Source organism: Pararge aegeria, chromosome 13 (genome assembly GCF_905163445.1).
Source record: "Pararge aegeria chromosome 13, ilParAegt1.1, whole genome shotgun sequence".
Classification (NCBI taxonomy): Eukaryota; Metazoa; Arthropoda; class Insecta; order Lepidoptera; family Nymphalidae; genus Pararge; species Pararge aegeria.
Window position 1 is genome coordinate 6103791 of NC_053192.1, and position 13121 is coordinate 6116911.

The 13121-nt window shown below is 34.6% G+C and overlaps 1 protein-coding gene across 8 annotated transcripts; it reads right to left on the reverse strand.

The window, feature by feature from the left end:
• Positions 1-2576: 2576 nt before the first annotated feature.
• LOC120628711 (bifunctional coenzyme A synthase) lies at positions 2577-12856 on the reverse strand. Of its 8 annotated transcripts, none has more exons than XM_039897288.1 (10): positions 12761-12856; positions 10954-11014; positions 9687-9757; positions 9115-9306; positions 8548-8696; positions 7924-8124; positions 7381-7469; positions 6299-6464; positions 4341-4523; positions 2577-3496 (listed from the first exon to the last, which is right to left on the reverse strand). In XM_039897288.1, the coding sequence occupies exons 2-10, from the start codon at positions 11001-11003 to the stop codon at positions 3299-3301; spliced, it is 1299 nt and encodes a 432-aa protein (XP_039753222.1). In that variant the 5' UTR covers positions 11004-11014; positions 12761-12856; the 3' UTR covers positions 2577-3298. The 8 variants fall into 8 exon arrangements, with proteins under 8 accessions (XP_039753222.1, XP_039753217.1, XP_039753216.1 ...); XM_039897283.1 differs by having other exon boundaries at positions 9687-9864; positions 10839-11014; XM_039897282.1 differs by having other exon boundaries at positions 9687-9864; positions 10839-11014; positions 12734-12856.
• Positions 12857-13121: the final 265 nt, after the last annotated feature.

The following is a 13121-nucleotide window of genomic DNA, read 5'->3' on the forward strand; positions in this document are numbered from 1 at the left end:
TTTTTACTTTAATGCGTAAAGACTTTTTCTCCAACCTATTTATCTATCTTATCAATGTATCTATCTTATTTATGTAGCAAAAAACGCCCTTAATTGCTCAATATTTATATGGGAATATGATAACAGGTAAATTATTCGGGTTATTAAAAAGTTCACTTCAAATTCGGCCCAAACATTTGTAGTCTACTGGATATGCCGTACTTTATATTTAAGTAGGTTGCGCTAGTTTTCAGCTGCATGGACGAATTAGACGTTTCAATCAAAGAGCATAACGCCCTTTATACTTTAACGTTGTGGCGTTTCGTTCCAGAATTATCGCTAGAGTGGTGTGCAATCGTTTTAAGGCGTGAACTCCAAGAGCGAGTACGTCGAAGCTACTGTCTTTAGCGGTGATCTCTACACATCACCGTGTCAGAGATAGCTTCTATTGAGTTAGGTATATTGTAACCACTAATTAACAATAATTTTGAACCTATAAGTCGTACTTTCGGTCGTGGAATTTCTACAATAAAAATAATAACATTTTTCTTTAACATCTTATTTATTTTTGGAAAACAACATTACATTACTATTTTAAAAGACTTAACTTATTATTAATCTTAATATCACCCAAAAATGCAATAAACTTATTCCTATAATTTACGTAAAATATTTTCAAAAATATAATTAAAAGCACTATAATAAATGATTAAGGTATGTGATAGAGAATTATTAACAGTAGTCAGTAGATACACGGTTATATTTATTTTTGGTACATAAAATCTTGGTAGATAAAAGAATCATCTTTTTCTGTTACTGGGCTTGTGTCTGTACGGACGGTACGTATTTCTCTCTTTTTACGTACTACCGTTGTACGTAAAAAGAGAGAAATAGAGACCGTTAATAAGGCGTTGGATTTGAATACATACAGCTAAAATCCAACGCCATAATAACGGTTTATATTGGACACTGATCACATTGTATACCATTCGGCAAGCTGCATTTTCACGGTGTAAGAGTACGTCGTTTTAAGATACCAAGGCACTAGAATGAGAATTACTAAAAAGCACTATAAAAACACTAAGTATTATCGTTCAAGAGTATCGTACCTATGTCATAAGTGGCGCTTCAAACGGGGTAATTTAAGCAGTAATTTGTATAGGGACATTCAGTCGAGAGTATTAATAATAGAGGTCGGATACATTTTTATTATTCATCATAAATTTTTTTATGGTAATAATTGACAGACCACCCGATTTTGAATGGAAAACCAACAAAACACAAAAGCAACACTTTACAGGGAATGCAAGTAGCACGAACTTCAACATGCCGCCCTAGTCCATTCATTTGAGGCGTAGGTGTTAAGCATAATGTGCCCGTAATTACACCGAAAACCAAGCCCTTCAGACAAAGCACAGCATTGCAACAATGCTGCTTAGCGGCTTAGAAATAAACATGGCCATAGTACTTCGCCGGGCGAGCTGTCACAAAAAGCTCTACTATTACTGAATCAGTGTGGTAATGGCGACGGTAAATCAAAATACCTTCTCTTCCGGGCGGGATCTTTGATATTATGAAACCCTATTTACCTTAAAGGGTTTAAAATATAAGGCACAGATCAAATATTGACGTAGTGTGAGCGGTGCGCGGAAGCACCCCTTTTCCAAAGACCATAGTTTTACTGTTTATTTTGGGTAATTTGGCTGTGTTCAAAACATCATTTGTGCTGGTGCACTGTGCCATACTTAAAGCCCATGTGCCATACTTATTTTTCTATATTATTTCATTTCAAAATAAAAATATCACAAACGCTTTTGATTGGTTAACTCTCGGTTTACAGTCTTGTGACATCACAAGACTATTAACAATGTTTTATTTAGTTATTCAAAAATAGAATTAAACAATTATTTATTTTAAACAAACTCTTAAAACTAGATCTTAACGAGCAACACTGCAGATTTTATACAGATACTATCAGTTTTTTCATTATTTTAGACCTGTGACGCCATTGCAGTCACGTGAACCCAAACCGAGCGTTTTGGAGCCATTTTTGTTGATTGAATTTCATTTAAAATCGTACCGTAATAAACTTATTGTTAGCTTTAATAAAACCGTTTAAAAAAGGAAGGTTCATTTGAGACGATAAAAAAGCAGTCGAAAACCCCGAAAGAAATAATCTTTGTTGATGGTTATGACCAGAACGTAACTTTTGTTACTATGTCTATTTGAATCTACAATATTCCTTGGAATGGGTGTACTAAGCCAATGAGGTTCTACTTTTGTTCAGCAACATTTTCTTAAGATGTATACTAATAGTTGTCTATATACTTTATATTGACTAATAGTAGTAGAACAAAGTTGTCATAAAAAAAATGTAGTGACAACCATAACATCAGGTCTAATCGCGTCACGTAAAAAAAAAGGTTTAATTAAAAAATACCAGATAAGAGCTTTCGGGTACTGGCCTATAGTTGTTTACATTAAAACTAACATCTTTTACCACCTACCTCTCTTCTTGACGCTTTTGTGTCTTACGCCTTCGGTTGCCTGGAAGATATCGCTATGTAGCGATAAGGCTGCCAATTTATGTGGTGTACAATAAAAGTGTATTCGATCATTCATTCTTTTGTTCTAAAACTTTTTATTAAACTCGATAGTTTATGAAATATTCAATATTCAATATATTACATAGATACTCTACTCACTACTACTCTGTAATGTCACATCGGGAACAGAGCGCGTATCACGAATCAATTGTGCAACACTGATCCGACTACCCTACGTTGTCGCATCATATGTGTTTAGTTTCACAGTGTAATGCCACTTTACAGATATAATATGAAGTATAATTTTTTTTTTTTATGAAATAAATTACTAAGAAATTCGAACTACAAGGCCGAGAAAGTTTTGGTTTTTTTTACCCCTGTATATATTATTTGAGATAATCATTGTTCAAAATCGGGTAGTCGTGACAATTTTTATTTGTGGTTAGCCACTTACCATCAGTGGCGTGCACTGGGCTTCTTACCAGGGTATGCATACAGTGGTAAGATTGCCTAAAAACGCCAAATATCCTCCTACTATACAAGTTATATATAAATTTTTGGGTAGGCAGTGCTTTTGTGAATGTACAAAGTGCACGCCACTGCTTACCCTGCTTTGGTAAATTCAAATTCAAAAATAAACGATTCGAATTTGAATTTACCATTTAGCCTTGTAGAATGTTATGACCTTGACTTTGGAAGAGACCACTTCGCCGCTCACATTCCCCGACTAAATCGAATGCAAAGTTATTTTGAAGGAGGAGGGTAGTTCATGGTTATTTCCTACATTCCAAATACTTTTCCAACTGGTCCCAAGCTTTGTCGATTTGCACTTGAGTGTACTCGTAACTCCAGTAGGGGCTAAAGACTACGTTAGCTTGGGCCACTTGTTCCGCGTTCGAGGGTTGCGCGCTCACCCGCTGTTTAGCTTCCTCTTCCGTTAGGTTATTGCGTTCTTGGAGTCTCTTGATGGCCTATAATAACAAGAATAATAAATTTAAGGAGTCTGCCTTCAACCAAAGCCCAGTGTCCCACTACTGGGCTTATGCATTCTCTCTCACAGGACAGAGGGTTTTAGAGCGTAAGACCACCAATGCTGACAATTGTAACAAAAAATTTATAAACCCCGATAATATCGACAAATCCAAAAATATTATCGTGGAATGTACCTGTTGAACTATACTCATTTAAGAAATATTGATTAACCACGAAAATTTTAGACTAAAATCTGTAATTATAAACCCTATACTGTATCACTAGGTGGAGGGAACTTAAATTGTTCCACCACGCTGAGCAAGCGCGGATTGGTGGAGTTCACACGCCTTTGAGAACATTATGGAGAACACTCAGTTATTTTAAGCGATTAAATATCACTGGCTTTAACGGTGAAGGAATCGTCACGTAATTTTTTCCACTATAAGTGCTAACCACTTGACTCCCTTGAATTTTTCGTGATTATGCAGTCTAAGATTGGTAATGGCGTATAGCAGTTATAAGCCGGCTATAAGCTAATCGGTTTCTTCGCGACATCGTACCGGAACGCTAAATCGCTTAGCGGCATGTCTTAATCAGTAGGGCCCGGCCTAAGTGGCGGCCTAGCTACCATACCTGACCAGGAAATGCTTGTGAGTTCTCAATAATGAAAATTACCGTGCGCTTTTCATACGTTTCCATTCAAAAAAATTTACGAGGACCAACGGCACCGCATCGGCCGCCTGCGCTATACCTTTGTTTCTTGGCTCAGGAGGGCCGTAGAGTATGTCAAATAGCCTAAACTCTTCCAGTTTATCGTTAGTATAGATAGCACAAGTAACTCACTTCTGCAGGTGGTATAATAACGACCCACAACTGGTGGCAGTGAGTGTACCACTTGGCGCGTACCATCACAGCGGCTTCCATCACCACCACTTTGTAACCCTGTTCACCAAGTGCCTTGATACGCCTTTGGGCTTCTTCAATAACCGCTGGCCAAACTAACTTGTTGAGTTTCTCTAGTTGCTCCTGAAAACAAGTTTTTTATTATATTGACGGCAATCCTAATAGCAAGATACTACGACAGGTGGCACAACTACTACCATATTGTCATAAATATTATTCCACTACGAGCTCTAAACTGTAATCTCGTCTGACGGCAAGTGATTATGCAGTCAAGGACGGTAGCGGCGGGTGTGGTAGTTATATTAAACCCATACTCCTAGTCGTTTTATACTTGACATCGTACTGGAACGCTGAATCGCTTAGCGTCACATCACACATCGCACAGTAGGGTGCTAACTAGCAACGGCCGAAGCCTCCGACCCAACCAGACCAGAGACAATTCAGAAATCAAAAATTCCGAAATTGACTCTGCCGGGATTCGAACCCGGGACCTCCAACTTAACCACTGCGCCAAGGAGGTTGTCAGACCATCTCTAATTTGCCGCATAACTTACAGTTTCAAATAACTTTAGAAAAATAGTTACAAATCAATATCCCATTTCTTTTGGTATTAGAGAGCTTCTTGTGACAGAGTTCGTCCAGAGAAGTAGGTACTACCACGCAGTATTATGGAAGCGTTATGTGCCCGTAATTACACCGGCAACCACGCCCTTCAGACGGAATACAGCATTGCAACATAATATATAATAGCTTAGCGGCTTAGAAATAAACATGGCCATAGTCCTTCGCCGGACGAGCTCTGTCACAAAAATTAAAATTAGCTATGTTCCGTTCTGAAGGGCGTGAATGCAGCTGTAATAATATGTGCATGGCGCTTAACATCACGTCTCAGGTTGGACACAGGACGCCACTTTGTAAAACGCTTTCCGTACATACCCTGCGAAGTGTTGATCAGTTTCTAGTATGGAGGGTAGAGGTAAGGAGAGTCATCTGTGTATATGAAAAGGTGTCGTCATAATGTATTAAATTAGGATGGCGCCACATTTGCATCAGGGTAACTCTTAATAGAAGCGCCAAATATAAATATTGTTAGAGTAGGCTTGAAAAATAAACAAGGAAGTATGGAGATACAAGGAAGTAAGGTTATATTTACCACAATATTTTGTACAACGTAAGTTGTTGAAATTCTCAATAATTAACTACTTTAGTCGATAATGACATTAAATTTTTTAACTCGGCATACTTCAATTCATCTACGATTGCTACATTCATACCATACCCTGTGCATCCACCAGCGCCATTGTGGAGGATTTTTGAACTGTTATTTAGCGCATACACTGGACACTTTTTCAACTTTTCTCCCATATAAGATGACTCTCCTTACCTCTACCCTCCATAGTTTCTAGGCAATGATTTTCTTTATACGACCGTCAATTAATACTATAAAATCACCTATAAGCAATATCAGATAATTCTTGTTTTCATTTGAAATGGCATGCCATGTAGGCGGTTCTGTTTAAAAATGGCGATGATTTGATGCATATCTTCGGACACAAAGAACGGAACGTGTATCTATCTACTATCTGGTTTTAGTTGATTTCATTTTTAACTGGTGCCATCTATTCATAATAACACGCCACGATAATTTGTGTAACTTCAAGGCAAGAGTGAATAGACTTTTTCTAGGCAAGCGTGCTCCAACCTAGACCTCTTCATCGCTTTCTAACGGGCATGATGGTCGTCAAAGGCTGGCCTATCGTTAATAAAAAAAAAACCTTCCGCAATGAGAATAGCACTAATTTCAAATCTTTTGTGATTTAAATTTAGATTTGTGATTAAACCAATAGTCAAAGTCAAAGTCAAAAATATTTATTCAAGTAGGCATACCTGTGCCTTACCTTATCACTAAATACAACACTGCCAAGTTTCCTCCTATCAACTTCACCCTGTGCAGTAATGACGTCTTTACCGAACACTTCTGCAATCGTATGATTTAAAGGCAACCCGGGCTCATATAGTTCATGGGCGATTATATCACAGTTGACCACCGCTGCTCCTTTCAATCTAAAATGCGATTTGAAATGTGTTTTTTGAACATAGTTTTCGGTGTGTACATACACCGTGTAACCGAATTACGAAATAATGTTAAAGGATTTAGGGATTTAGGTATATTTCATAAGGATCACCCTATAAAATATTAAACCTAAAGAAGCATATTTATTTTTCCATACAAACGTATGTAAGACATTCTAAGTATTTACTTATGACAACACTATTGAAGATAAAAGACCGACACCCGCGTAGTACCTACGCTAAGCGATTTAATTTTGCATGTGATGTTAGGGCTGTATCTGATTTCTTTCAGTAAAAACAATCAAAAACAATGTACTCAAAATCTATTATCAAAATTTAGCTTAATTTGCTATACTCCGCGAAAAGCAGGAATATCTGTGTGGTGTAATTTATAATTTCTTCAATCCTTATACCCCACACCAAACAGATCTTCGGCAATATACCCTCTACGCACGTTTCGCTCCGAAACCGGAGCATCTTCAGGAGATGTTGACTTTACAATTATTCATTGTAAAGTCAACATCTCCTAAGATCTTAACAATTATTCATTGTAAAGTCAACATCTCCTGATGATGCTCCGGTTTCGGAGCGAAACGTGCGTAGAGGGTATATTACCGAAGATCTGTTTGGTGTGGGGTATAAGGATTGAAGAAATTATAAATTACACCACACAGATTCTCCTGCTTTTCGCGGAGTATAGCAAATTAAGCTTAATTTTGATAATATATCATGGATTTCCGCAAAGTAACGCCTGCTTCTATCCAATACTCAAAATCTATTAGGTTTTCGGTTTCACAGATAAGTCTCAGAGATAATACATAATGTATCTACCACTAAAGACTGTGAAGTAATATTTCGGTTTTCATTTACACGTTCATTGCTCTGTCTCCTGTGAAAGGGTACTTACTTTAATTTATTGGTGATATTACTTTTTCCACTGGCAATACCACCCGCTAAGCCGATTACGTATGGCCAATCGGGTATATTTGGCTTTGGCTGTGAAAAATACAACAATTTTGTCAAATCAATTGTCGCAAATCTTTAATGTATATTTAAAGTAAGAAAGGACCTTTATTTGTTCCCTGTGGCACACGCAATTTTGACACCAATAAAAATATTAATTATTACTAGATATTTTATTTATTCTGTAAAAATGTAGCGAAATATAACTGAAAGAACTAAGAAAAGTATTGTATAATCAAAATAATTATAAGCATTTCAATCGCTAAAGGGGGAGTTAAGGGGGAAAGTCCAAGCCCCTTTTCGTGAAACTGAAGATCGTATAACTACTTCGGCGTTATAGAACAATAATACGTCACAATTTTGTATTGCTATTTTGCTATCTCTTATCAGCATTAGAAAAAGCTAACTATTTTGTTTTTCTATATTTGTCATTTTCATTTAAATTAGGAAAATAGTCACACTGCATGTTGCTGCAATTTATTCCTACCTTAGGTTCTGTCAATAGCGTCCCCAATAACCGCATCCGAAGATTACTGGAGCTAACTTTTGTTTCCTCTTCAGTAGACTGTTGCTCTAGATCTTCTGCAATTCCAATCGTGTACACGTCCAAAGGCAAGAGTCCATTCTCTTTCCGTTTCTCATTTATTTTTAAGGCACCACGTTTTGTTTCCTCACTTACTACTATTAACTAAAATAAAATAATTTATATTAGATTTAGAAATATATATTAGTGTACTTACAACAATATATATTTCTGGAATAGTTGGTCCAGAAATGAAAAAAAAAAAAATTGTCATAGTTTAATCTAATTAACATTTGTAATCGACAGATTTTAGTGACAACTAAACTCACTTACTTTTAAATGATATGATATTATGACTGTATGTTGATATTGTGACTCTATTAAAGACAAATCACATGGTGTACACCATCAAAAAATTTTATGAAACAAAGAAAATAGAATCATAATACAAATCTCTTCTTATGCAAGATATACCCAAGAGCGCTAAAGTAATACTGACTGAAAACAATCTTAGTAAATTATTTTTTGTTGTTAACTAGCATACAATATTTTGGATAAGATATTTAAAGTAACAAATAATGTACTAACTTGAAACCTGGGATCTTCCTTTGTTGGCCCATAGACATCTTGTATAGGGCATACATTATACTCAAGGTCAGGATTTATATCTGTTAGGAAGTCTAAAACAGCTTTTATCCTTTTTTCTACAGGCTCTATTAACTCCCATAATGATTTTGCTGTAAAAATTATTTAATTATATACTAAATATTAAATTAAAAGGACCTAAAAAAAATATTATTTCTATCACAATGCTATCTCCTAAAAGTTTGGAATAGATATTTTATCATCATAATCATAATGCACACGGTGGCGTGCACTCCATACATGCACAAAAGCACTGCATACCCTAACATTGATATATAACTCATATAGGAGGAGAATTTGTGCTGTTTTATGCAATTTTCCTGATGTATTCATACCCTGGTAAGAAACCCAGTGCACACCACTGTGCACAATTAATACCACAACTTGCAAGTGTAGGCAAAAGGAATGGCAGATGTGAATGCAAATATGATGTGCCGTGATTGTTTCGAGCTGGATTGGTATCAGCCTTTTTTTTATTGTGATCAAATTCAGTATCAATGTAACCCTTACACTGAATCATATTTACATCAGTTACACCAACTGTGACATGCTTGGTCGCTCTCAAAGCAGCTTGTGATAGGAGGATTTTGTGTCCATTGTGCAGTCTGTCGAATGTACCTCCAAGAGCTACATATTCATATGTCTTCACAGTCTCACTCTCGCTTTGTGCTAATACATTTACAAATTTTTTCTCATCACTATCTGTTGAAAAAAATATTACAATATTAATTATTATACGTATGTAGATTTGGAAGCTCATTTCATTATTCATAATAGATTATCGTTAAGTGCGCGTCACAAAATTAGGAAAAGATGGCAAGGCGGTGTACGCCACAACTAGACGTTCGCTTCGCGCCTGATATATCTTAAATTATTTTTAGATCTAATATTGAATAAACCTACATGTAATTAATAGTTTTGTGTCGAAAATAGTGCCTATATTTTGCACTTGCCAACCCATGGGCTTTATATTTTGGGCCACAACACATAAATAAAATTATAAGTAAACTCAATCCCTATGTTCTTCTTTAAACTACAAACAGATTATACCAGCTACTATAAATATATCCAAAATAGCTTACCTATGGTTTGTACCTGAGTTTCAGATGGCACACTTTGGAGTAAATTGTTGACAACATCCTTGGATAGTTCCCTATCAAACATAATCATTTGAAAAGGCTTATTTGTTTTAATTCTTTCAATAGAATCTATTGGCTTGAGCATCAGTCTTACATCCAAATTGCCACACTGTGTTGATGCCTAATTTATAATAAACATTTCTTTTTAATTATCATATCAAAAAGGCTGACATTATTTTGTTTTAAATCATAAATCAGCCCAATATATTATCTCTCAATACAGGGCACATGCTTCCTCTGTTGAAGTAGGATAGATTCTAAATCCATCATTTTCTAATCAATTATAATTATAGTTACTAACAACTAAACAAACTCTACAAGATAAGATTAAAGAGTTAAAACTTAGGGATTTTCAATATGTGGCTCTCGCCCACCATTTTTATTTTTCCCTAAATAGTGGCCACACACTAAACCTATATTAATCGAAAGCTGGCATCATTTAAAATAAGATCAAAATCTGGTTTTCAAGATACCTGTACTTTTACCAGTTACTAAAAATTAAAATTAAAACAAATAAATGGGCTACCCTTAAACCCTATGGTATGGTATGGTATAACCTACTATAAAAATTAACTTAAATTGTTACTCTCTTGTAGATCTGGTATTCATCATATCAACCCATTACTGGCCCACTACAGGGCATGAGTCCTCCCACACTGAGGAGGGATAATGGATTGGTGTACTTCATGCTGGGATTCAAACTCTGCCCCACGAAAGTGAAGTCAAAGTCACCACTTTTATATCACCACTTACTTCTATCTCACTTAGAACTAGTATTACAAAAAACAATATTTCAAAGCCAATTTTTACATCTAACTTCAGTTTTAAGTTTATTCTCTACTACATACTGGTACATTTTTTATACATGTTCTCATCTCAGCAACCTGAAACTTTAGATAATATTGGTCTTATATAATACTAATTTGTAGTGATGATAAATATAAAGTCAAAGTCAAAAAGTTTTATGGATAACCATTATATTAGAAAATAATAAAAATGGATGACAGTATGTAATGATTATTACCTATGTCTATACTAAAATATTCAAACCTATTTGTACCTAAAAATGTACCTTCATCAAAGTTATTTACTCACCTTGGTGTAAATGTTTACAATCTGTTTATTTATAACTGGCAAGGAACTTTCTGGGCCACCGTTGAACTTTATATACAAAACATGTTTAACAAATTTTGACACTTTTGAACAGTACCTGTGAGCTTTGGCAGCATTAGATACAAAGAGTATACCATTGTTCGCCATTGAATCTGCAACTGTAAACATAATTTCATTAACTTCTAAAATGCTTTAATCTATAATAATAATAACAAAGCTAAAGAGTTTGTCTTTCTGTTTTAACATGCTTATCTTGAGAACTACAAATTGACTGATTTAGTGATCATTTTGTAGACTGATTCTTCAAGAAGATTGTTTTACATCATCTTATAACTGTTAAGATACGAGCAACAGGTGGGCAATGGAATAAGTGTGCAAAGGAATGATGGGTGAGTGGGCATTGCAGCATTTTTATTTGTAATTTTAGTAAACTGTACCAGGTGTAAGTACAATGGATCACAGCACAAGATTTCTATTAAATTTAGAAGGCAAAAAAGCAAACAGTAGAAAACATTCAAATTACTTTGCTAATAATAAGTTGAATGTACATTCGCAGAACTGTAGAGGTGCATATGAAATTTTAGTAAAAAAAAAAGGTTTTGTAATGATTTTTTTTGTTATTTTTCCACATTAGCCTATGTTTATCATAAAAAACGCCAATTCCATACATGCATTGCACAGGTATCTGTTATTATTAATCTGCCATAGTATTATGATATAAAAAATTGTGTCATTACAACATTGATATTCAATCACACAGATAATATTGGAGATTAGATAAGTTTAGTTAAAAAAGGAACCTAAATAATAATTTTGCATTATTTTTTCAAAAGAAATCTTACAAAACTGTGCACCCAACCTTTGAACAAACTGCATAGTATGCTAACCAAATATAAAATGTCACCTACTTTTTTTATCTCCTACTGGTTAAAATCTCATACCAAAGGCAGATTATTTGAGAAATCGAGATACACCATATTTCAGGAAATTTGTGGCTTTTTAATTCTCAATGAGGAAATGGTTTATCTAGTAATTCATATTTTTATTTTTTGCTTACGAACTAATGTTTACAAATTACATATAATTTCCATATTAATTATGTACAATCAATTTTACGTAAGAGGGAAGGGAAGTTCTTAGAATGGCAGGATGGCATTTGGTTAATTTTAACATTGTCTAGCAAGTACAAACATTTTTCTAAGTTCTTTAGGAATTTTTATCTCAAGCACATAATGATAAAATAGTATCAGAGAATATTAAAAAAATCTTTAGTATGTATCAATACCTACAATATAACACAAAAGATAAGGTCAATTTTATAGACAGTTTTATCAAAAAAGTTTGGACACTTCCAATGTAAATAATAAAATCATGAATGAATGACTTTATTTGCAAAAACATTTAACTGAGTTTAACTTTTAATGCATTCGAAGGTATATCCTACAAAGCATGCATAGGAGATAGATTAGTGGCTGAGGTAAATATTTACCTATGTTGTGATTCCAAAGCATAGAAATACATGCAACATAAACTATATAAAAGAAACCTACCTGATTTATTGTTATTCATTAGAATTAGAAATGAAACGATCGAGATAAACACCACAGCAACAGACACACTGAGTGCCATGTTATACATGATAATTAAGATTGGTACAAAGGTCAACCATACATAATTTACAACAAAACTATACTCTGATTTACGCTAACTAAACATCACTTTGTATAATAAATGAATGATATTTATATTTTTTACTTTCATAATCATACTTGAGTACACTGAAGCTTTTTTGGTAAAGTTCTAGTCTAAAAACGTTAATGTTTAGTGTGTACTGTGTATGAGCAATGTGTATGTTACCTATAAAAAACCACAATTACCAATAAAGCGTCACAAATAGTATATACCTAAAATGAATTATTATTTATTTATCCTTATTAATTGAAAAAAAACACGTTACACTTTTCTGCCCTTCGAAGCTTGTTTACTTTAGGGTTACACCGTACACGGACACTTGACAAATGACATTAGGTACAATGAATAACCATAGATTTTTGTTCTATATTTATTATATTTCCCCTAGACGATAGGCACCGGGAAAAGGTGACTACTGACTTTCGAGTGTATTACTTTTAATATAAGACTTTAATCTATCTAAGACCTTTGATTAGACTTAAAATGGGATCGAGTCTTCCAGCTGAAGTAGGAGGCATCAGTGGCTGGCAAAAACTCGAAACATAACAAATATGTTTAAGTAACAGTTTAAGG

Bases quoted from the DNA above. Each gene is read 5' to 3' on its own strand.
- LOC120628711 (XM_039897281.1), bottom strand. From the start codon at position 12,494: ATGTATAACATGGCACTCAGTGTGTCTGTTGCTGTGGTGTTTATCTCG. The intron at 9,865-10,838 runs GTGAGTAAATAA...ATTATAAATTAG, and splicing joins TTGTAAACATTTACACCAAG to GCATCAACACAGTGTGGCAA. The intron at 8,697-9,114 runs GTAAGGGTTACA...TAATTTTTACAG, and splicing joins TGATGTAAATATGATTCAGT to CAAAATCATTATGGGAGTTA.